Below are 25,078 nucleotides of genomic sequence, written 5' to 3'. Positions count from 1 at the left end.
CATTTGTTTCCAAAAGAGCCGTCGCCAAAGGTACTTATTTAGAATTTCGCAGAACATGGCCAAGAATACATAGCCATGACAGGCTTATAAGAGCATCTTTTTATTAACCAAAACTGTTCTAAATGATAAAGTTGTATTTGTGAATTCTTCTGCGGTTTCATGTGCAGCCATGTAAAAGAAAAAACAACTTTAAATACAAATCTTATACCATGAATACTATACAACATAGGTATCATTAAACATTGATTACGATTGTTAGAAGATCTTTTAAAACAGCGTTAGTACTAACTAGCACGTTTAGACTGGTCATGGGTTATCAATACTTAAAGTTGAATTTTACCTAGGTTGAAAACACCCCTAAAGGCGCGCTTCAAGCTAGCGGTGTCGCGTCTCCTAACGGCTCGGGTGAACCGAGAGAGCCTGGTTAAGCTGACCCGCCCGCGCAAGGAATCGTCACAAGAGAAAACAAACATTTTCGGAGGAATCTTCGCAACGGATAAAACAAAAATTTTCATAATGTACCATACAAATGGCCAGAGACGAGGTCAGGGCTAGAGTACAAACACAAGAGAACAGAGAGACTTCTTGCTTTGGGCAAGTAGTATGTTGGAAGCCGTACTGCTTTTCAAGAGGCGTTGGAAAAATTCACAGCTAAAAACAGTCTCAGGTGCGTTCTTGGTAAATAAACTGCAACAGTAACTCATTCGAATTCTCGTTCTTTTAGCGTCGTTTATCAACGACCTTTATCAGTGTTGAATGCTGGCAGCGATCAAAATCAATAATAGTATTTTACAGTTCAAAAAGTCAATCCTTCAGACTATTAACATACGTATTCGCTGCGTTCCTTTTCCTTCGTAAAACTAAATTTTAAATTTACTGCATCGAATTGATCAAGTAACATTTGCTACAATCATGACGGGGTTAACGTTTCAAAGAAGTTCTCTGCACGTTTCTCTATAACTTCTTAAAGGATTTCTCGGGGAAATTTGTTTAAATATCATTCCTTTGCCATTATTTCCTTAATTCTTACTGCCTTGCGATATATGTAGTTTATGAATCGAAACTGCGAGGAGAGATTAAACAGTTGTCAACGGTTCAATTATTTTATCAAAACACTTAAAAAAAAAACAACAAAAGTAACAGATTCTTTACAGCTTGTCCTGCGTAAACCTAGAGTGTGACAAATAAGTTACCGACATAGCCAATATTAAATTGACGAGTACAGCTCTTGAATTAAGGCAAATGAATCGCTTGTCTATCCACCAAGAGCGTCAGTAATGCTCCACTGATTGCAATGCTTGATAATAGAACCAAGGAAGCAATCTATAGTTATCTCTGTGAAGACATTTTACTTGGGGATTTTCTGAAGCTCCTCTCATTAATACCCATCTCTAAGTTTCCACTTCATTAGCAAAGGAATCGCGTTGTATCTCATCACTACTTGATTAACGCACTGATTTAATTTCCAGACGTCGCTTCGCTCTTTTTCTAAAAAAACACGGTAGACCAGTAGTCTTGTTTTTTCCAGGATTTTAGGTGGTTCATGCACCAGCTGGGTACTGAAAGAATTTTCACTACACAGCATATAAACGATTTTAGCGGTGAAATAATGTTAGTCGTCTTTTGTGAAGCGTATCCCTTGTTTAACAATTTCATTTCAAAGGGATGATGTATTTTAACAGCATCTTTTGTTTAGCATAAAAATTCCGTACAATTGGAATAGGAAATATTTTTTTGCAGATATATTTCTCAGTTCAGTTTTCAGGTGTTAAAATTGCTGATAGCCTTTCTGGACTAGCACATCTCTTTTATAATTCCACTCAAAGCGGTCGGTCGACTTCAACAGGCCTTCTCAGTTCTCAGGGTGAAAACCCTGAACTTGACACTGAAAGACTTGAAGCAAAGCTTGCATTCGACCACTGTAACAAGGACATACTGGCAGCTTTGTCTGCCAGATGTATCTCTTGCTATAAGATGCCATTAGTGAGGTATTGGAAACCGTCGTAAAGTTTTGTGGTTAGCGAGTGCATGCTGGTTTCCACCAGTTCATTGATAAAAACGTCCAGCTGCTCCTCTGTCAAGTTCATGTGGAATCTTTCTCTCATGGCCCGCACTGTAGACGAACCGCGGTTAAAACAAGGAAGCTGCGAGCCTGAGAAGAAGAAGAAAAAAGAAATTTAGTATACATTACTCAAAAATATTTCTTCAATAGCGTAACGCTTGCGGGAAACCCTTACTGTTGGAACAAACGAACTGAAGCTAAATTGTTTTCACCAGTCTAAGCTGAAAATCTATCGAAAAATAATATATTCCTTAAAGAATTAACAGCTCATTGATCATTCATAACACATAGTAACTGCATTACGGACCTCCCGTAACACATTGATGTTAAGTATCTTCACTAAACTTCTCTGAATTTGTAGAAAATCGACCAACCACTTGACGCCAGAAAAGAAACAAGAAAGAAAATGGCTGCTGGCGAAAATACTAAAGTAGTTTCCGTGTGTTTTCAACTGATTCAGCATTTGAAGTCTCGTTCTCACTATTTCTCACTTCTTACTTTACACTGCAGCCCAATAATTGGCGCATCAAATGGTGGTAGTGGATTCGAGTAAAGTCGCTGCTTAAGCTACCTGTACATGTTCGTCTTCCTAACAGAGCCGGACATTTCCTTAGTGGATTCGCACATGTATACGTGAGCGTCTTTCTCTACATTCTACCTAGAGCTCACTACTGAGTAGAAACACAGTTCTATCACTCGCTGCTGTATCATCAATCTTGCCATTTACCTGTCTGCATGATCTCGACCAGCTGTAGACACTTGTCCATGTTCTTACGCGCGGCCAGAAAGCCCTGAAGCATCAGTATTTTGAAGTAGTTATACATGTCGCTATCGATTCCACCCATAACCTTTAATTCAAAGGTGAAAACACACATGAGGTCATGCCGGCAAAATACTTAAAACGCGACAACAAGAAAAGCAACGAACTAAACAAAGTTACCTCCACAAATTCGTGAGTGAGTTTAAAGGGCGAACTCTCGAAACCTAAGTTTCGGGGTGAGCACGAGAGGATAAATCCAAAGTCGATGTGGATAATGTGACCTTCTCCGTCCAGTAAAATATTGCCATTATGTCTAAAATAAGAACAAAACCGCTCTTTAATGTAACAGTTGGGTCACACATAAGCATGTAAACGTGATTTACACTCTTTTGTTTTGTTTTGTTTTTCTTTTTTTTTTTTTTTTTATTATAAGAATACATTTTACAAGAATAGAGCGGCTGAAATTTGCAAAATTTAAAGGCTGAGATCTTGAAAACAATACTAGTTTTTTGTGTTGAAAATTTGTAAATACAATTCAATTATATGTTCGTTAACGAAACCGTACAAAAATTATTCCTTCCCTAAATGGCAAACCAGCCAGAAAACAACAAAAACAGCACTAGCTGTTTGTTCGATCTAATAACATTTCTGCAAGGAGTTATGGGTGTCACATCAGGATTTAGGATACTGCGTGAAGTCTGGATCCAAAATTACTTCAACGCCATCAAAATAATCTAAGAATATTTACAAGAATATTTTCGGCCTAAAATCGGCAGAAAAATAAGAATATTCAGCCAGGGCCGAAAAACAATATTTTTATATGAAAAGAGGGTAAACCTGTTTGTGCCGAGCTCAGTATGTTGAGGTAGAGTAAACGCAGTGTTCAGGTCTTGGAGACAATACACACCTGTCTTTGACTTGCATAAAATAACAGACCAGACAATACGCGGCACAGCTCTGGACAAAATTCCGCTGAGCGTTCAGAAACTCTTCTGAGTTCACGTCACCATGTTCCTGCGAAAGAGAAAAAAGAAAATTACTACAGGAGATAGGAAATGTCCCACTGGAACAAAGAAAGGGCTAGAAACAAGTTATTCCGAAATGGTAGAGAGGAGTGTATTACGCGACCTGGAGAAATTTGTAAAAAATCGACGTCCAAATATAAAGTTTCAAGTATGTTAAATTCATTATTAGTAACGGTTTCCAATCCTGATGATGGCTTACTAAACTTTAAGTAAAGCTGAGGCAGACCCACTCTTTCTTGTCGTTATGGATTGGTTATATGGGAGAATGAGCTGGCGACGTAATGTAATGCCTTTATTTTTAAACGCCAGAGTGATTAACATCAAATTTCTCTTAACAGTATAATACAATCTCAAGCAGACACGCAATGAGAGTAAGGAAACTGATCAACTAAGAGACACTGCCCTGAAATACCTACAAATTCTCAGAACTGACAAGAAAGAAGGAATTACGGTCGGAAGCGAGAATTAACATTTTGACCATGGGACACAAAGGGTTGATTGTACCTTGATGAAGTAATTCATGAGAGACATTTGACTGTTTTTCTTGATCTGATGAAGAGAGACAGCGTTTACCACAGGTTCAATGAGCCCACTATCACTCGAGGTCACCACCACAGCGTATCTGATATTAAGAACAGATGTCATTAACTTTCTTCCTGTGTTATATGGCCCATTCTTGAGTTGTCACGTGAGCCTTGTACGAGTAACGTAAAGTAACACAAGGTTGATTGCACAAGTCACGCTGGGAATGACGGTTGAGAGTGGAAGCGATCATGACCGTCGTGGAAATTGTAGAATCATACTTACGGCCTTAGACGAAGGGGCACCCTTTCCTGTCTCCAAATGGCCTGGAAGGAGAAGACAAAACGTGACCTTTAATAGTTTAAAATACTAACTCGTGGGTTCAAGGTTATATGAGTCACTTCTTTTACTAAAAACAATATCATTTTAACATCTGCTCTTGCAATACTTACTGTATGCAACTTAGAAAAAAACCTGTATGTAGTTTGAAAGTTCGCCGTATTTATTACCACGGTTGGAGGTAACGAGCCATGAATGTTTCGCTATTAAAGGCTCCATTGGTAAAAAATTCTCCAGCCATAAAAACCATCGTACTGACCTGGAATTGTAGCAGCAGCTGGTAGGCGAGAAGTTCCTGACGAAGATCATCTCCACACTTCACGATCATCGGTAACAGTTGTAAACATAGCAGTCAAGGAAATTTAAGGTTACTGTGCTGTTTGCGTGTGCCAATTCACTTCACTTTCTTCTTTAGAAAAACTCCTGACAAGACGAGTGGCCTACAATATAATGTGTGACACACTCGCTCCCTATTTGGATTAAACAGAGGGACATATACCTTTCCAGTATTTCTTGTGTTTCTCTACACAATTTCAAGCTACAACGTGAGGGGTTTTGTTTGTTTTCAGAGCGTTTGGTACGCAACGGAACCAATTAACATGCCGCAAACTAAAACGAGTGATCTACGAATGTGCTAAATGTAAACTACGTGACCAAAATTACGTGACTTAAAATAGCGTCTTCGGATGTCATTAGAGAGGATATTCCAATTGGGCACATGACCGTATGGTGAAGCTTCTCGAATCCTTGCTTCTTTTTCTTCCCATGGCTCCTTGAGAACAGCAGCTGAAATGAGTCAAAAACTTAACTGAACAGACCTTCTACAGGATTAGAACTGGACCTACATGTACACACCTGTAAAGGCATGGTAAATTGAAATGATTTGTTCAAGTCCTACCTGAAGGATCCTCCGGGTCCCTTTTGAACAAGGCTTGGGGGGCACTAAGGGACTCTGAGAGTCTCCGTCTTATGTCCCCTGCAGCAACAAATGGGCCCTGAACAAGGTGACAGAAGTATATGTCATATAGTAGGTATAAATTGACCTGGCTTAGTGTGGAAGACAGTAAACTTACATCCATTACATCTTGTTTTGATTTATCTTCAATCACTGTAGACCAGCATTCATCATCTGAATCTCCACCAGATACCTGACAACAGAGGGCAGAAGCCAGTTGAGGCACGCAATTTATTTGAACAGATGTAAAAATATTAACTTAGCAAAACATACAATAAGTAGATCACTCACTGTAAATTGTATGACGTCAGAGCGGCAGTAGGTGGGTAAGTGCTCTTCTGATCTACAAAAAAAGGTATCAATGAAATTAATCCCACATACAAAAATAAAGTACTCACTGCCTGGAATACATTAAACTGAAATAAAGGTCGCTGGTCGGCTGACTAAATTAGCATACAATATAACTTGGGGCTGAAAACGCAAAGTATCCTAAAAGTACATGCGGATCTAACACTGGAAAATTAAAAGTCAGCCAATAACAAACATCTGATACTTTTACAAACATTCTGTACCTTGTTTGTCGTAACGTAGGCTGGAACTGTTTGGATGGAAATGGATCGTCTTCATTTCCTGAAGTGCATAAGACTTCTACATATATCATATAGGGAGCCTGAAAAGCATGAAGAGAATTTACCGATATATTATGTTATATATTAATTCCAGCCCTGTAGGTTGTCAAGCCGGTGCTTATATCTGGTGTCCATACTGCCCCCTGGATGGTTTGCTAGTCCCTGGCAGGGTTCAGTGTGCAAGAAAAGTCTCGTCCAATAGCCAGCGCTTGTGGATTTTCCAATTGAGCTGGTGGATTCTGTCTGTACTTGCCTGGTGGGCAAGTGAAGTTTCTTAAGAAGATTTTTGTGGAAATTCAAATTGCAGAAGTACTGTAAGAGATTAACTCTTAGTAGGCTAGTGAGAATGACTTTTGGGCTGGTACATCATCATACATGTACATGTAGTTAGAGCTTGCCCAAAGGGCAAGCCCAAATGTGTTTTCTTTACACCTTGGGGTTACCCTCAGAATTTAATTTGCCAGTACCTAGTATACACCCGGCACTATGAGTAGGCTGTTCAGCAAACAACAGGATGACCTGGACCAGAGCTTCAACAATCCAACATCCAGCACACTAACCAATATGCCACTTACGGTTTACCTTATCTTTGGAGTTCAGAACGACTGCAGCAGTGTGCGGTATCCTCACAACATAATGATCTCCAATTCCAGGATGCACTGGAAGGCTAACTTTGGCAGGTAAGTTTAGGTTTAGCAGTGACAATTCTGCATATAGCCTGGATGCTACACAGGAGACAAAAGATAGTAGCTGTGAAATAATGCCACTGTAACAATTACTTGCATACTGGTTTCCCTGTGAAGTAATGCCCAGTTTCTTTCTGAACAAGAGCCACATATTGACCAACGAAACTTTGACATTGCTTTGCTTATCAGGTAACAAAGCTTTCTCAGTAAACAGAGTATACATGCAACTTTTGAAGGAGACTCGCACAAATGTTATGTCATAATATCAGAGTCCTGTGTCTCAGAGAGCATGTTTGTCACCAGTCTTACAAATCCCTTGGCTGGCTTTGGTTGCTTTGTCCTATTATTTCTATTTTTTGTGGGACTGCATTGGAATCTAGTTAAAGTTCATGCACTAGACATGCAGGGAGGGGGCTCTTTATATACTCCAATACAACTAAATGTGCAGCACAATTATTTGCTCTTTGCCACTATGCAACGCCTCTTGCACAACAACAAAGTACATATTGTTAGCTAGCCAGTGTGCCCATGATATATATCCAGGGCGAGAAACCAGGGGAACAATGCAGTACTCAGTAAATTTGGCAGTCGTAAAATCATGTGTTTCACTACAACTGCTCATTGGAACCTTACATTTTCTCCAAAAATAACACTTGTTCACCTTGAAATGAAAAATGCCAAGGGGACAAATAGTTAGGTGCCATTTAGCTGCAATTTCAGACCTGTTACATTACTTATAACTTACTCTTGAGATCCTTGGTTGGTAGGGATGTAAGTCTCTTGCCTACAGCAATCAGTGCACTCATGAACTCTCTTTGAGCTACAAGCCTTGGAGTCTGCAAGATACAGGTTTTTAACATTAGGTCAGCTGACCAGGCAGGGCTGTCATTAAGTTTGTAGTTACCTGTACCTTTGCTCTCCACACCTGTAGCAAACTTGTTACTTTGTGGGTAAATTCTTTCAACAACAGGCAATTTCTCCCATCAAGGGAAAATCAAGCATACTCAACCGCAACAGGTATTACGGGTTACAGCCCTTAATGACAGCCCTGCCAAGTCTGTTGTAGTCTTAAACTGGGGCTGGTTCCCCTGTATCATTGACTTTGCTATATGAGATTCATTAAAAGAATGCAACGACAAACAAGCTACAGTGTAAGTAGTCTAACCTGGCAGCCACAGTCAGGAGTTCGAGCCAGCTCAGTAAGTGCAGGACTGGATGCATTAGGGGATACGGCTGGTGAGTGTTTGGTGCAGCGACTGTCAAAAGCATGGCCATACCTCAGGTCTCCAGTTGGCGATGACTCATATTCATTGGACTGAAGCAGTATCAAATTTTAACATCCAATGAAAACCTAATTTATATGTATACTGTAACTGATCTGTTACATGTAAGTTAAAATTCAAGACTTAATATTGATCAGTACCAGCCCCATCACACCTATGCCTGACTACAACACCACAGCATTTATAGGTTTACGTTAATATTTGAGTTTTTGAGTATGAGAATGCTTTCGGATTCTTCTATGCCAATGAAGAGATTACTTTAAAGGTAGTACACAATAATTATGCAGTAGTCGTAATATAAAGCTTTAAATAATGAGAAAACAAACATACATGTAGTAAAGGCATCAGAGTCAGGTCCTTACTGTAAAATAGCTGGGAGAACTGTGATCAAACATCTACATGTATATGACACATCCCACCTTAGCAGCACGATGTAAAGTAGCCATTTTGCCACTGCCTTCAACAACAAGGTACATGACCTATCCGTTCACACTTAGTGCAACTAACAGACACTGTCAGTTGCACTAGACCAAGTAAATGGGGCAGTTTACAGGATTCTCTATGGATGCCACACAGTTGACAGTGGTGAAACTAGGTGACCTATGCAGGAACGAGGATTTTTGACTTGCCCTTGCCTCTCCCTTACCCAAACCTACACCATTTAAGAACAGACCCACAAGCCCAGCCACTATCCATTAAGGTATGATATGAAGTTTATACATGTAAATCAAAACCCTCACTGGTACACACATAAGGTCATGGAAACTATCCACACAAGATTTCACCCTAATAACATCAATTGGGATAGTGGAATTGGAATTCCTGGAAGTATGGAACCCTGGCCCATGGCTGCCAAGAAACACAACTGCAACAGGAAAATGTTACAATAGTGGACACTGAGGGAAAAACTTCACACCAGAACAATATGGAACAGCAGAGGATTGAAATGCACCAATCACAGTCCACCTTAAGTTTGTGATATAAATTGCACCACTTAATCAGTCAACCTCATCTCCTAATGAACACTAACAGTATGCAGTTAAAATGTTGCGATCTAAACCTCAAGTGACTTCATAGTGAGACAAACAACACTTTATTCTTATCAACAAATCTCTGGCCTTATAAAATTCCTTTCCCTTGCTTACTTGCATTAGGCGTGTAGAAGCTGTGATAGCCGCAGTGGCATCTGATTTTGATCTCTGGTGGGTTTTCTTTGTTGGAGTGGTTAATGTTGCACCTGTGGCTGCTGGAGAGACAGGTGAAGGTAATGCATGAGACCCAACTACGCCTGATGGACTTAAGGGTGACCTGTTAAGAAAATCAATGATCATGTTATTGTTTTCAAAAGCATTTACTCCTTTTAATTACCCATCTCTAATAGTTTGCTTATAAAATTAAATAAATCAATTACTCATTGACTCATTCATTTGACAGGTAGTTATAGGACTGTAACAATAGACACTTGATGCACTTATGTACATCACAATATATTTTGTGGCAAACTAATACAGTGGAACCCCACCTTACGGCCAACCTTGTTAATACAGCCACCTCATTATTACCCCCACTTTATTCTGGTCTCAAAAAAAAGTTCAGTCAGTTATTTTCTTATTAAAAGAACCCCTTTGGCATGGCTACCCCATTGATATGGCCAATTTGTGTGGCTTGTTGGTGACCAGATTTACAGGGTCCCACTGAGGTTGAAAAAATATCCCAGCACAACAATAAAATAAAGAAGTGGTGATGTGCCAAAAAGTGTTGAACTTTAATAACAAATAATAACTTGACTAATAACTGCAACAAGTCCTCCCTAAACCTAGCATTTGATACACACTGCATAGTGATTTTAAATGAAAATAGAAAATGACAACAAGTCTACACTGCTTTGAAGTGCATTGCAAACTCTTAGAAGTTTCAGAACAGTCGTAATTAGAGTTGATTGTTGTTTAACAAGTATAAAAAGTTGTTTCTTGGACTATCACATCATAACCAGTGTGTTGAGGTAAGTATCCTATTGTGGGAAGAATGCATCATTGCAGTCCTACAAGTTGGTTAATCACTTAATGAAGAGTAAACTGTAAGGACACAAGGTGAACTACAATGCATGATGGAAAATAAGCTTTATCCCTGTACCTTGTGCTGTCAATTCAAACTGCTCAGCAACATGCATGTTTTGATTTACTTAAAGGAGCTTTACACAAATTCCCCTTAAATCATGTCCCTACAAGGGTCCCTTGGTCTGAACACTACATTTCCTGGACTTTATTTCCCACCCAAATCGACTAGCCAAGCTACTTTTGGGAACTTGTAATGAATGTAACTTGTGTTAAATAAGTAAAGACTAACTTCAATTGATTGATTGATTGTCTTTGCATAATGTCGCATTACTTGACCCTTTGGTCTCAGAATGAAGGAATGGAGGACTACAAGATTGTGCATTTTTGTCACATACTGTACCTTGGCCTGCATCCCTCCAACACCAACTGCAGTAATCTAATGCCTCTAGCATACTCTTTAGATGGAAGCCATCCATCAGCACAATATGCTTCTAATAACCAAGAAGCCTGCAGGGTTTGAGGAGTCATAAAAAATAAATGTAACAAACCATATAAATTCAACATTTATAACAGGTTAGGAAAATAACCATAATGGGGGTTTTGAATTTATTCCAGTTATGGCAAATTTAAAGAGATGCAGCAGTAGTGTGCGTTTTGGGCAAAACAGTACATTGCTCTCACTCTGTCTCTTCACACACATTATTGTAAATGGATATTATTAATGTGTACTGAGTGTAAAAGAAAACAGGACTACAGAGGAAATTGCAGTTACATGTACCTGCAGAGCGAAGGAAAAGCTTCTTTTGCACCTCTCAGCCAAGTATCTGTGAAGAGCTTCTGACACTTCATCCACATGGATGTACATGTTACTAAAAACAAAATTCTAATTAGTGAAAATCCATTAACCATGACACTTAAGAAGCCAGAGTATTTGAATTATCAATACTGATATTAGTTATATACAACCATGTACATGTATATAAGCAGCTCATTATTTTTTATGTTACTCAAGTTGGATGTTCTCCAAAATTTCTCAATAAAAAAAGAAACAAAAAGTTACTTACATGAGCTGCGGCAAGTAGAAGTTGACATCTTCATCATCAAAGCTCTGAGAAAAATAACCAAATGTCTTTCAATTTTTTTGCTATCCTTGTTTTTGGGGGATCTAAAGACTACTAACAGTGTACCGTAAAAACCTGCATCTAAGTCGTGGGCTTACACAACTTCATACAGCTATAATGGGGTTTTGGGTAGGCTCATAAATGGGGGGCCTTATGTTTGGAGGAGGCCTTACAAGCAGTATACTTATAGGTTGGCCTGTAACCAGGGGGGCTTGTAACCAGAATTTTATAGTATGTATTCATCTCGTTAAACCTTTGGTGCTTTTTAAACACTTCTACACATGCAGTGAATCAATGTTCCCAGAACAAAACCCCAGGGCAGAGCTTTATTCCAAAACCCAGCACCTGCTGTTAGTTTCATTCTATAGAGGTGAAAGATAATGCGAGCATGTTCAATGTATCAGAATATTTAGACAACAAACTATGTTGGGAAAAGAGTAATATTTTGGCAAGACTATACCATCACCTGGCTAAAATATCCAAAAAAGGTAGATCTAAAATAGACAAGTCTTCATAGCAGCGGAGACACAAAACAAACAGGAATAGGAAAAGTTCATGACTGGACTTCATTCCTTTGTTGAGAGATGGTGCTAAGAGAAGGTTCCAAAAATTATTATGGTTGCAGACTAATACTAATACAGAATAATTGTGTAAAATATCCTTTGTTAGAAGTATGACCAGGTGAGGCTGACCAAAAAGGACTCACTGTAATTTGAAACTTCCAAACTATATACTTACAAATAGTTTATTCCCAAGGTACGTCAACACTCCAGGTTCTTTGGAATTGAATAAGTATGCAATTGCAATTGACATATCAAATAGCTTGGATTCAAACAGGCGCAGCAACCATGAACTTTTAGGTGGAGGAAGACTAGTATCAGAGTTTGTCTCAACAAGGTCAAGCCTTAGATCTTTACGCAGATTTCTAGTTCTTTGTTGGATCTCACTTTCAGCCATTTGAGAGTCTAACTCTGTATGAGAGGCATCTCCATTATGATGAGCATGAGCCTGCGGATCTTCATTAGGGTTATTGTTCACAGGCATAATTCTCTCATTTGTTTGCAAGTCAACATCAACAACATCACGCCAAGATTTGAATGGGTTAGAATTTGGAGACGAAGGAGTCGGCTGTACAGTGTGACATCCTTGACTGTCTGTCATAACAGCTGTGTTTCTTCACCGTAGTGCACATGTAACTCCAAGACTGGTGAACTATAACTTGATATTGAGTGCTTGCCACATTTATAGTACGGAATTAATTGTTGGCACAAACACACGAATGCAACAAGCCGGGCTCAACAAAGTAAAGCATGAAAATAACACACACGTTTCTGCCTGTGTCACTTTTTAAAGGTCCACACCTTTTAACCTTTTCTTACGAAACAATAAAAATTAGTCAAATAACCTTTTCTTCGTAAAGTTTATTTGTCACGATTGTAGAATAAAACGTCTTGATTTGGAAGGATGAGCGATGTATAATATAAACGTGGTAAACCGTGACTACGAAAAGCTCCCTTCCCGTTTCCAAACGGACCATAAAGTTGTAAGTACCAGCCGACAAAATTGCCGAAAGTGTCAACACCAGACAAAGGAAATTTTTATTGCGTGAAGACACGCAGAACAGCGCCAGTATCCCAATCGGAAGTGAAGCTGATGTTGTGGTGGCCGGCGAAGGCAGCGCAAGTTTTAGACGTTGCACTTCATCAAAAACGCTTCAAAATTACGGCGTTATCCAAAATTAAAGTCACAACCTTTCACGCGCTCGTAAAATTGCCAAACTACTCCAGAAACTAGTGAAAATCCAATGGTCCAGTGAAGCGAGTTACACTCTCTTGACTCAATTGACAAATTTCGGTCCACCTCCTATTCACGTCTTCGTGTTTCAATCATTTTCAGATAGACTCCAACTCCAATACAAATTACTACCTGAAGAAAACCGTCAAGCTGTTGTCTCCTGTTGATAGTGTAGCCACAAGAGAATAAATCCACCGATTTCTGCCTATAAACAGTCGACGTGAGGGTTTTGGAGGAAGAACATCTGCATCTCTGATTACCCAGAATGCTTGTGGTTTGTTACGAAAGCGCGGAGACTGGGGATAAAAAACATTGAAGAGCAGTGTATAAAATGTTTAAAACGATAAAGAACGAGAACTGACGAATTAGAACAAAATAATATGATAAAATCGATTGAGCAGGAAAGATACTATCCTTCTTATTTCCTTGCAAAACCAAACACAGGAGTAGTTTTAAAATGTAAATTGAAGAGAGATACATGTACAGATGTTAGAAAATTCTCCTAATCCCCGAAAAGTGATGAAAATAAGCTCCTTAGATTGAGCGCATGCAGTATTCTACAGCAAACTTTTTGTTTTAGAAAACTGTCGGCAACCCGTCGGTAGCCTGTCGGCCGACAGCTTACCGACGGTCGATTTCGGGAGCTCTTCTTCACACTTTACTTATGAAACGATGGAGTAGCTCTTTTTTGGAAAACCCGAAAGTTATTTTCAATCTAGAATAAGATCAAGAATCGAACGCACCCTGGCCTATAAGGACGCAACTAAATCCACAGTATTCTCTATTTTCTAATTACCCATAACTCACTCTGTTTTGCCTCCCCCTCCCCCCCCCCCCCCCCACCCAAAAAAAAAAGAAAAAAGAAAGAAAATGCACAAAAACTTGCTATTGGGAGGTCTGTTTATTCCCAACAGCATTTCAAATTTTTGGGAACTGGAAAATAGAGAATAGTACACCAATATCATCTGGATGCATTGCGGTCCTATTTGATGATAATCACCACCCACACGTCCTTGCGGTTGGTGAATCGGGTGCTTCACGTGTGTCTTTCACTCGCGTTTGTATAAACTTGTTTTTCTCTAGGAAAAGCTCTTCTTTTCTAAGTCTTTAGAAGTGTTGCCTGGTCAAACTGAAAGGCCCTGTATCTTGAGGGCATCAAGACACATATGGCATCAGCAGAAGAAGCGGTGAAAAATGAAAATTCGCCCGCTCAACCGAATAGCGCTTCGGAAACCTCGAAATCTACACAGCCCGTTGCCGCAAATCCAGCAGCTTCTTCAGGGTCTGTAAAGGTAAATCGAAGCTTTTCGTGTTCATATTTAGCAAACCGTATTACCTTAGCTGAGGTATATATTGTATATGAAACACTTTGTGAGGTAGTGACCATGTGTATGGTTTTCTAAAGGCAGTGAAGTTGTAAAACTTTAGTGCATGCATGCATGCAACCTTAAACTATCGTCTTTTTGTCTTTTGTAAAATTATAAAAATTAAAAGCAATTAATAAGCTAAACTTTAAAACTTAAGCTTGAGTCATGGTAATCGATTTTGGGGTTGAAAGAACGAGGCTTAAGTTGTAACTGGGTATCTGCCCTGAAGGTTGATCTATATATCTTTTTAACAGGGCTTGCTTCGTTGAATGAATGTGATAACAGTGTTAAATTGTAAGGCAGCTTCAGATGTACCCGGTAAAATAAAGGCTTACTTATTTACTATATATCCTGAGTCAAATTGTAGGTCTGTTCAATGTTTTACTTTATAGCTAACCCTCTCTCTCTCTGTATCCTACATGATCCCAGGATTTCTCTATCCCTAGCAAACCTTGACAACCCCTTTGCAGCAGTTACCTGCTACCCATAATATTCTCTCTTAGTATCACCCAACCAGTGGACTAATACAAATCCTGCATTTTAATTGGCTACGCTACTAGAGGAATATTAGCAATAGTCCTCAAGTAGCGAAATTGGCGCAATCGAGCGTGATGCTTTCTTTCGTTTTATTCCCTAATAAATATTTCTTCAACTTACATTTGCTAACTTTATCATTGCCTTTTCTGTCCAACTAGTTGGGTGATACTTAAACAATTAGACCCTTCACCCTCGAGGGCCACAGGTCAATAGCCCATTCGGCTTTGCCTTATAGGCTATTGACCCGTAGCCCGTGAGGGCTTTCTATGCTGGTCTGATTGCTAATTAGTTCCTAACTCTCCTCTGGGAGAATAGAGTCATGCTGCCCATAATTATTGCTCATATAATTCTACTATGATTTGTGGTCTGGCTGTAAAATGCATTGTCTAGTTATGTAACTCTTTATCATGGACGATAGTATACCATGGAATATCCCACTTGCATCTTGTAGTTTCCTTGTATACACACTCATCTAAAGGCTTTTGTATATTCTGCTATACATGTGGCAAGTGGGATATTGCATGGCATACCACAAAAAAGCATTGCGTAACAGTACTATTTTATACCATGCTATAGAAAAGATGTCTTTGGCAAACACAATTTTAGTATGACATTATGTGCTGCACGCAATGGGAAAGTTGGGTGTAATACCATTAAGTATACAAGGGCTTTCCTGTATTCTGATTGGTTGTATTTTCTATGACATGGTATAAATATATTGTTTCAGATATTTTGGTGTGTAGTATCAGTGTATATTTTTATGAGTTTTGCTATATTTTGACAAACCGTAGGGTGAATCAAAATACAAACAACGAGCAAAAATATAAAGCGATACTACACACCAAAACATCTAATAGGGGATATATTATCCAGCTGCTGTAGTCAATAGGGAGTTTAAGCAAATCACTACGGCTGGTGCTACTACGGCTGCTGTGACTGAAAAGGTCTGGGGAGAGTACGTCTCAGTGGTCTGCCAAATTTTAAGTTTAGCAAGTAAAGCAAAATACAAAGATGAAAGAAACATCAGCTAAGGAGTTTAAAATCTCTTTTATTTAGTTTCTCACAGCCAAATGGCTTCGCTCAAAGGACGATGGCCATTATTCGGTAGGACGAACAGGTTATTTCTGAGCGAAAGTGAATGCCATACACTTTGTACCATAACAATCTGATGGATGAAATATTTAATTTCAGAGACAAATATCTCAAAGAATATCGAGTGAAGAACACAAATATATCAATACTCAAAGAAGCAAAATAGCATCGTATAGTTATCCAGATATAAAACATCTTCTCTAAACCCTCAAAGCAAACTTAACCGAAGAAAAACAACCACGTGCTCAACATGAATATTTCACTTGACTAGCTTCGCCATTCCAACACCTTTTCCAAAACTTATCGTAAATTCAGGATATGGATTTACAAGCTTATGAAAGGCAACCTTGACACAATCTTTGACTTGAATTGAGTTTAAAGGATATAGTATCCAATGGAATTCTTAAAATGCCAAGATGTCCATTGAAAAGGGCCAGAGAAGCAAAATAAACCCGACGTAGTAGCCACTACGGCAAAACATCCGGACTCACATAGTCAGATTTCACGTTACGGCTGGATGCAACCGACGTACATGTGCAGTGTCTCATTTTGGGGGAAATATACTTCTGGCAGCCATATCAGAGCCAGCTGTAGCGATTTGCTTAAACTCCCTAATAAATTTATCAATGAAAAGAGGGAGAGTGTGACATTTTTGCAAGCGTATGCCGACCTGCATGGCAAACAGGTTTTCTACTGTACAAATAACTGTACAATATCATTGTATATTTGCACTGTTATTTGGACGGTATTTGCTGCAGTTGGATAAATTTATATACGGACATCTATTTAACTAGTGTTTTTTTACTTGCATGCAGAAGCCAAACTATATACTGAAGTACACTTTGGCTGGTCATACCAAAGCTATTTCCTCTGTGAAGTTCAGTCCAAATGGAGACTGGCTAGCAAGTTCTTGTAAGTGGTTTATTGTTATTGATACAAGTATTTTTGATGTGACATTTCATACTATAAATAAAATTAACATTTACTTGTACTAGTGTACATCTGAACCTCCACTTATGGACTGCATCTCCCATAAATGGACCATTTTCATGGTCATATGTACTGTAGTCTATAATGTTCCAATATAATGTTAGTTTTAACCTCCCAACACTTGTCCTTAGCAGACACTTCAGGTTCGAAACAAGAGTTATGGGAAGTTTAAACTTTTCTTTGGTTCACATTCACTTCTATAGACCACCTCAAAAAGAAACCTCTTTTGTGTCATTGATCATATGACATATGTGATGACAATCTTCTTCTAAGAGATAACTGGGAATGAGTCAACTAAGGACAGATAACTTTCTTGTGGTTTAGGTTATACACGTACATGTAGTACATTGTTCGTGCAGATTTCCACAAATTGCTCTATACATATAGGGAATAGTTTGCAATTATTCAGGGCAGAAAAAAAACCCAGGTTCAATTGAATTGCTTGGGGCAAGTAAATTTGGCTCTTGGGCAACTGAAAATGGAAGTTTGGTGGTCCGGTGGGCAAGTGAAATTAGCCTCAGTAGTCTTGTTAGTGATAATTTCCAATCAAAAATGATTTCAAACCTTAAGACTGCAAGATAAGTAAAGCAACGAGTTGAAAGCATGAATAAATTTAAAATCCAAGCATGCTCGTGTCATCCTCCAATTGCAATGTTGGCCACCATATTGGATGTTGCATACAACAGAAGTCTGGGGCTACTAATAAAGCATATGGTAGATTCAAAATGGCGACAAAAACCGCGAACATTCTGCATTTCTTTTTGCCATTATTCAATTCAAGTAAAGAGTGAAAGGAACAAAGTGAATCAAACAAATGGGAGGCTGAACAACCAAGTTCAAAATCAGATGTACATACAGTCTGTAGCTGATAAAGCATGAAAACTGTGTACCTATTGGATAAGTAATATTTTAGTGGGGGCAACCGAAAACTCAATTGCACTGGCCTGCTGGACAACTGGGTTTCAAAATTTTTTCCTGCCCTGTTATTGTGCTATGAAAGGCTCTTTAGTTTACAGTACACTATACAATCAATTCTAGCCAAAAGTAGACAGCTCTTTAAGGCAGACAAATCCTCAGGTATACATGCATGTACCTTTCTCACTCTCGCTGACTGAATTTAAGATGAAACCCGACAGAAGCCCACTACACTAAAATGAGAATGCTGACAGTTGAGGTCTTTGAACAGGATCTATCCTTAACTTGCAGCTGCTGACAAGTACATAAAAATATGGGGAGCTTTCGATGGAAAATTCGAGAAAACCATATCTGGACACAAGCTGGTAGGGGCAAGTCTTATTGCTTTGTCGAGGAATAAAATACGGTAAAATCCCATGTTAAAGCCATGGGCTTCTATATCTTCATAAGGGGTTTTGGGTGGGCTTATAAACTGGGGAGGGGGGGGGCTTATATTAGATGGGCTCATATCCCGGGAGGGGGGGGGAGGGGCTTTAAGGTGGGATTTTACAGTTTTTTTTAAAGTTTCTTTTCTATCTTTTTTGTCAAAGCTAGATACCAGTAATTGTTTGGATTTAGATTTACCTACTACATGTACACATCATAATTCCAGAACTTCAGGAAAGTACCACTTACTGCGCCTTTCAATAACATGCGGACTCTAAAATTCAAAGCTCAACCAACAAATGCATTTTTTGCTGCTATCAATCAAATGTTCGGCAGCTCCTCCCAGCTTCCGACTACTGCCAATCGCACGGTAATCAAATCGTTGAGCACAGTTCAGACAACGAAACAGTGTTGAAGTTGGGAGGAGCTGCTGAACATTTGATTGACTGTAGCGAAAAACGCATTTGTTGGTAAAGCTTTGAATTTTTAGAGTCCACGTGTTATTGAAATCCGCAGTAATAATAGCATCTTGTGTCATAGTCCATAATGTAAATTACTATATTTAGCAAGGAATCCACATCAGCCTTAGCAGCTGGTTTTCATGCTGATCCTCTATCCTGGTGGAATTGGAATTTCTGTGGAAAGAAAAAGTATATACTGTAATGACTCGATTTAGCACCCTCCTTCCAATAAGTGCCCTCTTTCAAATAAGTGCCCCCCTTCAAATGTGCTTTTATTAACCCATTGACTCCTGGAGCTTTTTGCCAAAAACATATGTTTTTGGACATTTTGGAGATTTTCAGGCTAGATATGGGCCAAATTAGCTCCAATCTACTCAAAAAGGCATTTGCAACATAACAGCATCCTTTGTTTCCACTAGCATCGCGTTTTATGACATTTTTGCTTGGGCATGCACAGAAATCAAAATTTTGAGAGAGTCTTTGGACAAGAAAGTGACCTACGTCTTTAGGCTTTTCAATTTTTTTTTCATCTTTCCTTTTTCTCCTTATCTTTTCTTTTTGCTGCAGTGATTGACCTTCTACTGGGCTTACTTCCAGTTTAAAACATTCTGAGAAAGCATCATTGAGACAGGTGATTTTTGCCAAGGAGTAGCCATGTGTAGTGGCAGGGAATTTTGCTCTGAGTTTTTCACTCAATTTTTTGTCAATTTTTGTGCATATATCAGGTTCCATTGGGCAGATCACTCTGATCTGGGTGTCATTTGAAAGATCTTTTCCTCCTGCAGAAATTGAGCAAGGATGATGCCAATTTTGGTCAAAGGTGATGATGTCAGAAGTGGAAGAAAGGTCAAGGCTTGTTACGGCTGGTTACGGCCAGCACGGGAGTCAATGGGATAATGAGCACCCCTTTTCCAATAAGCCTCCCCATTCTAATAAGCATCCCTATTCTAATTATCATGTTACAGCACCATCAGGGTACGCATCAATGGAAGTTCATCTTCCTTGATTGCTCACATTCGTAATATTGTTATTGTTCCTTTTTAAATAAAACCGTATTAAAGTTTTGTTTTGAATATTTGGTTGTTTCTCAAAAAAGACATAAGCCCCCTGTCCTGAATAAGTGCCCTGTCTCTGATAAGTGCCCTCCCTTGAAGTACAAAAAGTGAATAAACGCCCTGGGTGCTAAATCGAATCATTACAATAACAGTAATCCCAGATCACCTGGTGGTTAGATACACATGTTTTTTAAAATTTTATTGATTTGGGTTGAAATAGGGGGCTCAATAAAAAGACTTTTTGCTGGAATGTATTCTGACCTGTAATTAGTTGAGGTTGTTCCAATACAATGTAATAGAGACACTTAACTCCAGCTAGACCTGGGTCTGAGTAAAGTTTGTCTGAAATTTTCCCTTCTCCCATACTACAGAATAAAGAATTCTTGCTTCTTATAAATTAAGAAATGGGAAATATGAGGGAATGACAAAGTTACGTGGACTGTAGAAACTTACTTGTACCTGCACTAATTTTGAGGCTTTTTTTCAGGGTATTTCAGATGTATCTTGGTCATCAGATTCAAAGCTGCTTGTTTCTGCTTCAGATGATAAAACTCTGAAAATTTGGGATTTTGCTACGGTAAGTTTTATGACAGCTTTCAAACCCTGACTCTTAGACTGAATAAACAGGGTTCAGGTTTAAAGCCTAAATTAATTCAGTCGAAACTTCATCCAAACATTTATTATTTTCTACTTTTTTTTTTTTTACATGTACATAACATGTATTTTACTAAGTGTCTGTGTATACAGGAATATTTTCACTTTCAGTGAAATAAAAGTTGTTTAATTTTAAAACATGCAGTATGTATCATTGTACAACGCTTAGGATGTCATGTTCTTTTTACAGGGAAAATGCCTTAAGACACTCAAGGGACACAGCAATTATGTGTTTTGTTGTAACTTCAACCCACAATCTAACCTCATTGTGTCTGGCTCTGTGAGTATTATTACATGTAATACTGTTTGTTATGTATAAATTAATTATTTAATTTACATGTATAAATGGCTACATGTACAACAGTAGAACTCTCAAGGAAACAAAAAAATAGTTTAAGATGGTGAGGGTGTGTGATAGACAGGACTTTGGACAGGTTGTGCCGCTCAACTTTGAAACTGCTTTGTTTTCTTGTACTAGTTTGATGAGAGTGTACGCATTTGGGACGTCAAGACAGGAAAGTGCTTAAAGACATTACCTGCTCATTCAGATCCTGTTACAGCGGTAAGAAGGAATGTTTGAATATGTAAAATTTAGTGCTAGCATTAGTATTTTTTGTGTTTACAACAAGATTGCAAAAAAGGTTTTATTACTTCTTTAGACTTTTGTGAAATTTGCCTTATAAGTGACAATCATTTCAAAATACAAACTATTTGCAACATACACGTAAATTATAACATACTAAAACTTCAGTGTTTCATGTATCTCTTGTGACAGTTGCAACATGAGTTGCATAAAAGATTGCATTGCATGGCAAGGTAGTCGGTTATTGCATACAGGTTTGTTGCAAGAGTTGATTTGCAAGTTTTTATGATAACTTTTGCATGCTTTTAATTAGTGTTTTTTGGTATGACTACTGTTTCAGGTTCATTTCAACAGAGATGGTGCTCTGATTGTATCAAGCAGTTATGATGGCCTTTGGTAGGTTTACTGCTTGCATGGTTTGTTTTGTTGTTACAATGTTATTTTGCCTCCACCCTCACCCATCTCCCTCATGCCAAGTGCTACATAAGACCTACACACTCTGCTGCCTAACAGCTTTGTCGGCCAGTGCAATGTGCACCTAGCTCCAGGTCACAATGTTATCTATTTAATGTTTGATTTACTTTGTACTTGTTCTCCTTAGTCGCATTTGGGATACAGCTTCTGGACAGTGCCTCAAGACTCTAATAGGTTAGTCCCTCGATATTGAGCACGCTGTATACAATCAAATTGTCAAACAAAAGTAATGACTTGTCAATGAACAAACCTTACTTTTTTTATTTCAGATGATGACAATCCACCAGTCTCATTTGTGAAATTTTCTCCTAATGGAAAGTACATATTAGCAGCAACGTTAGACAAGTGAGTTTGTTTGCCTAGTTTTGTTCTTTTGTACATGTAGTTGTTGATGGCAAAGTACAAAAGGTCATTACAGTAACTTGAACTCATATTTGCAATGAAATTTTCTTTCCAGCACCCTGAAACTATGGGATTACAGCAAAGGAAAGTGTCTGAAGACTTACACTGGTCACAAGAATGAAAAATACTGTATATTTGCCAATTTCTCTGTTACAGGGGGCAAGGTTTGGCAACATTGATTTGTTGTTTATTGAATGCCAGATTGCTTTACCTCTTGGTTTACATTTGAAGAACAGAAATTTCAATTGGCTTCATGCAATCTCCAATTCTTTCTAGTGCTAACACAGAGAACAGGGTATTTTCCAACCTGCAAGAGTTGATTTTCTAATTTTCCAGCTTGGACTATGCCAATGCCGCATGGCTCAATATTGTTGTACCCTTAATATCTACATTGGCTTAAATTACCACGGTGACCATAATAACTTGCAACTTACTCCATCTGATCTCGTAGCTCAGTCCGTATTGCAATGGCAATTAGGTCAGAGGTCTTCCTTTTAATCTGGCTTTGCCTTGTGTGGTCTTCACTTTCCATCTAGGGCTAACACTCAGATGGGATTCAATTCCTGGGTTGTTTTTCAGCATTATAAAATACTTTGAAGCTAATTCTGTGATTTCCACTTTTACAGTAGCACCCTAATGTTTTGTATTTCCTGTTGGCTACACTATTTTAGAAACAATGCGCTTGGCTTTTTTATTGTTAAGTAGACGATTGGATGAACTTGTTTTCCTCACTGGAATTTTGACTTTAATGTTGTAGTGGATAGTATCTGGGTCAGAAGACAATATGGTGTATATTTGGAACCTGCAATCCAAGGAAGTGGTACAGAAGCTAGAAGGGCATAGTGGTATGTTATTTCACTCATTTGGATTAAAATAAAATAACCTACCTTTCTTGACAATATTGACTCGTAAAGAGCATCCGTTCAAAGGCAAGGTGTGGCAAATGACATGATTTGGGGGTCCTGATTCAATTCTTGTGCTTCTCTTGTACCAAACTAACTTATTAAATGAATGAAAAATTAATGATGTAAGATCAGTTGAAATTTGGTGTGATGAAAAAGGTGTGCTGTCTGTGTAAGCTGCCATTCTATAGATGCTCCATGCCAAGAGGAAATCTTTTCTTGTCCACAAACAGACTTTAATTTGTTAGCTTTGGCAATTACATGGGTGTATGTGTATGATTAGAGCACAAGTCGTCTACCCCTTAAGTACTCATGTACCACATCTCAGAAAAAAAAAAAGTGAGAGTGAGTGGTTAGTACAAGTAGCAGCACCTCTGTAAAATTGTATTACCTAGGTTTATTTACAAAATGCATCTTGTTCCAACAGAGGAAAAATGCAAAGAAACATGTTTCGTATTTTACTAGTTTCCATCATCTAAAAGTGTCAATTTGTCTTTTAGATGTGGTCCTTTGTTCTGCGTGCCATCCGACAGAAAATATCATAGCATCTGGTGCTTTGGAAAATGACAAAACCATAAAGATCTGGAAATCCGATTCATAACAGACGCTGCACAAGTTTTTGAAGCTTCTGCATTGTACCATGGTTGTGGGAATGTGTACAGCTTTACAGTTTTATAATCAGGAGTGTTATAAACTACTCATAGTTGCGTTTTTAGTGTCTGGAACTGTCACTGTTATTTTACACAGTAGCTGTGGACTATTGAGTTGCTTTACTTTGCACTATGTGCTGGCAAGTTCCTTTTGTACCTGGGCAGGAATTTCTTCTTGTACCATCTCAGACCTCTTGCAGGAGGAGAAGGGCGAAGCAAGCTAGATCTTCCTAATGACTGCCACCAAACAAAAACCAATCCAAGTTGATCGCATCTGGCCAATTACAACAGATAATAGTACAGTTAGATCCCTCTAATTTGAACTCGGTTATTTCAAACCCCCAAACCATTTCCCTTGGATTTGCCCTTCAGTCATTTACTATCGGCTCTTTCGAACTTCTGCCGTTTTGAACTACTTTTTGTTTCCCCTGAGAGTTCAAAATAGTGGATTTCAACTGTATCGTAAGAACAGTCAGGGTAAAGTAAAAATGTGTACCCAGCAAAATGCAGGAAAATAGACGAAAGCCAGGTTGCCGCGTTACTCCTGATTAGTTCAAAAATCAACAAAATTTTCTGGCCATAATGCGAATTTAGCAAACAGAAAACTAAAGCGTAGAGTTTAATGTGGCTCACTTTTGGCAAATAATCGCGGACACTTTCAGAACCTAAAACTGCAAAGGAAAATACCAAACCGTTTTGAGACTTTCTAATGTCATTCCCAATTGAATTATTCAATTACTTCGCTTACATAGATGTCAGTTGGGTTTGTTACACAATCTTTCATGTTTTTTGAGATAAGGAATGCGTGACGATCCCAAAGTGAAAGAGGGCAGGCTAAGTCTCTAAAAGAACGTACACACTGCAGTCCAATCCATATCCCTCATATCATATGCACTTTCTCTTTTTTCCTCCTTAAATTTCTATTTTCTCTTTATGTTTTCTGTAGCTAACTCAATCAGATCGACCACAAGAATTAAGTCCTTGACCATCTCAGTAATCACGCCTTGCTCTCTCAGGAAGAACATTGAAATTTTTGGGTTTATTCATCTTGGGACTTGAATGGAAGCATATAATATTATTTTTTTGGCCTTGAAACAAACTTTTTCATTCTTTCGAACTTTTGTGTACCGTAGCCTTACCCTTTCCAAGGTCTTGTATTATACATCACATCAATAAATATATACTTGTTTTTCAAACAGAACAGAGTTTCTCGTTCAAATAGATTCTTGTAATATTATATCGATTGAAGACAAAATGAACTGAAGTAAAACATCTGGTGTTGTCTGTTTGTTCTCAGTCTCTTGAGTTTTTTTCAGTTTGAACATTCCCAATGGAGC

At 38.5% G+C, this 25,078-nt stretch overlaps 2 protein-coding genes across 2 annotated transcripts; one reads left to right on the top strand and one right to left on the bottom strand.

Annotated features, from left to right (window-relative positions):
* Window positions 1–66: 66 nt before the first annotated feature.
* Window positions 67–13,497, bottom strand: LOC110040244 (phosphatidylinositol 4-kinase beta-like). The gene is made up of 20 exons (XM_020745452.2): window positions 12,178–13,497; window positions 11,383–11,426; window positions 11,097–11,187; window positions 10,719–10,825; window positions 9,407–9,569; window positions 8,144–8,293; window positions 7,724–7,814; window positions 6,875–7,017; window positions 6,236–6,333; window positions 5,955–6,006; window positions 5,782–5,856; window positions 5,607–5,703; window positions 5,414–5,494; window positions 4,968–5,047; window positions 4,655–4,695; window positions 4,352–4,469; window positions 3,730–3,836; window positions 3,003–3,135; window positions 2,790–2,910; window positions 67–2,152 (listed from the first exon to the last, which is right to left on the bottom strand). Exons 1-20 carry the CDS (start codon window positions 12,598–12,600, stop codon window positions 1,968–1,970), a joined length of 2,400 nt encoding a protein of 799 aa, XP_020601111.2. The 5' UTR covers window positions 12,601–13,497; the 3' UTR covers window positions 67–1,967.
* A 748-nt stretch (window positions 13,498–14,245) lies between these two features.
* LOC110040217 (WD repeat-containing protein 5) lies at window positions 14,246–25,015 on the top strand. Its single transcript, XM_089275451.1, has 12 exons — window positions 14,246–14,525; window positions 17,045–17,141; window positions 18,426–18,499; window positions 20,564–20,653; window positions 20,921–21,010; window positions 21,209–21,292; window positions 21,654–21,709; window positions 21,915–21,961; window positions 22,057–22,132; window positions 22,245–22,353; window positions 22,947–23,034; window positions 23,592–25,015. The coding sequence occupies exons 1-12, from the start codon at window positions 14,400–14,402 to the stop codon at window positions 23,690–23,692; spliced, it is 1,038 nt and encodes a 345-aa protein (XP_089131577.1). The 5' UTR covers window positions 14,246–14,399; the 3' UTR covers window positions 23,693–25,015.
* Window positions 25,016–25,078: the final 63 nt, after the last annotated feature.

This window comes from Orbicella faveolata, unplaced genomic scaffold, assembly GCF_042242905.1.
Source record: "Orbicella faveolata isolate gen_17 unplaced genomic scaffold, um_ofav_v1 contig_36, whole genome shotgun sequence".
In the NCBI taxonomy this organism is placed as follows: domain Eukaryota; kingdom Metazoa; phylum Cnidaria; class Anthozoa; order Scleractinia; family Merulinidae; genus Orbicella; species Orbicella faveolata.
Note: the sequence above shows the minus strand (reverse complement) of the source record. Positions and strands in the feature narration are given on the sequence as shown.

Bases quoted from the DNA above. Each gene is read 5' to 3' on its own strand.
- LOC110040217 (XM_089275451.1), top strand. From the start codon at position 14,400: ATGGCATCAGCAGAAGAAGCGGTGAAAAATGAAAATTCGCCCGCTCAA. The intron at 21,962-22,056 runs GTTAGTCCCTCG...TTTTTATTTCAG, and splicing joins GTGCCTCAAGACTCTAATAG to ATGATGACAATCCACCAGTC. The intron at 23,035-23,591 runs GTATGTTATTTC...TTTGTCTTTTAG, and splicing joins GAAGCTAGAAGGGCATAGTG to ATGTGGTCCTTTGTTCTGCG.
- LOC110040244 (XM_020745452.2), bottom strand. From the start codon at position 12,600: ATGACAGACAGTCAAGGATGTCACACTGTACAGCCGACTCCTTCGTCT. The intron at 3,136-3,729 runs GTGTGTATTGTC...TTCTTATTTTAG, and splicing joins TTTATGCAAGTCAAAGACAG to ACATAATGGCAATATTTTAC. The intron at 2,911-3,002 runs GTAACTTTGTTT...TTTGAATTAAAG, and splicing joins TCACTCACGAATTTGTGGAG to GTTATGGGTGGAATCGATAG.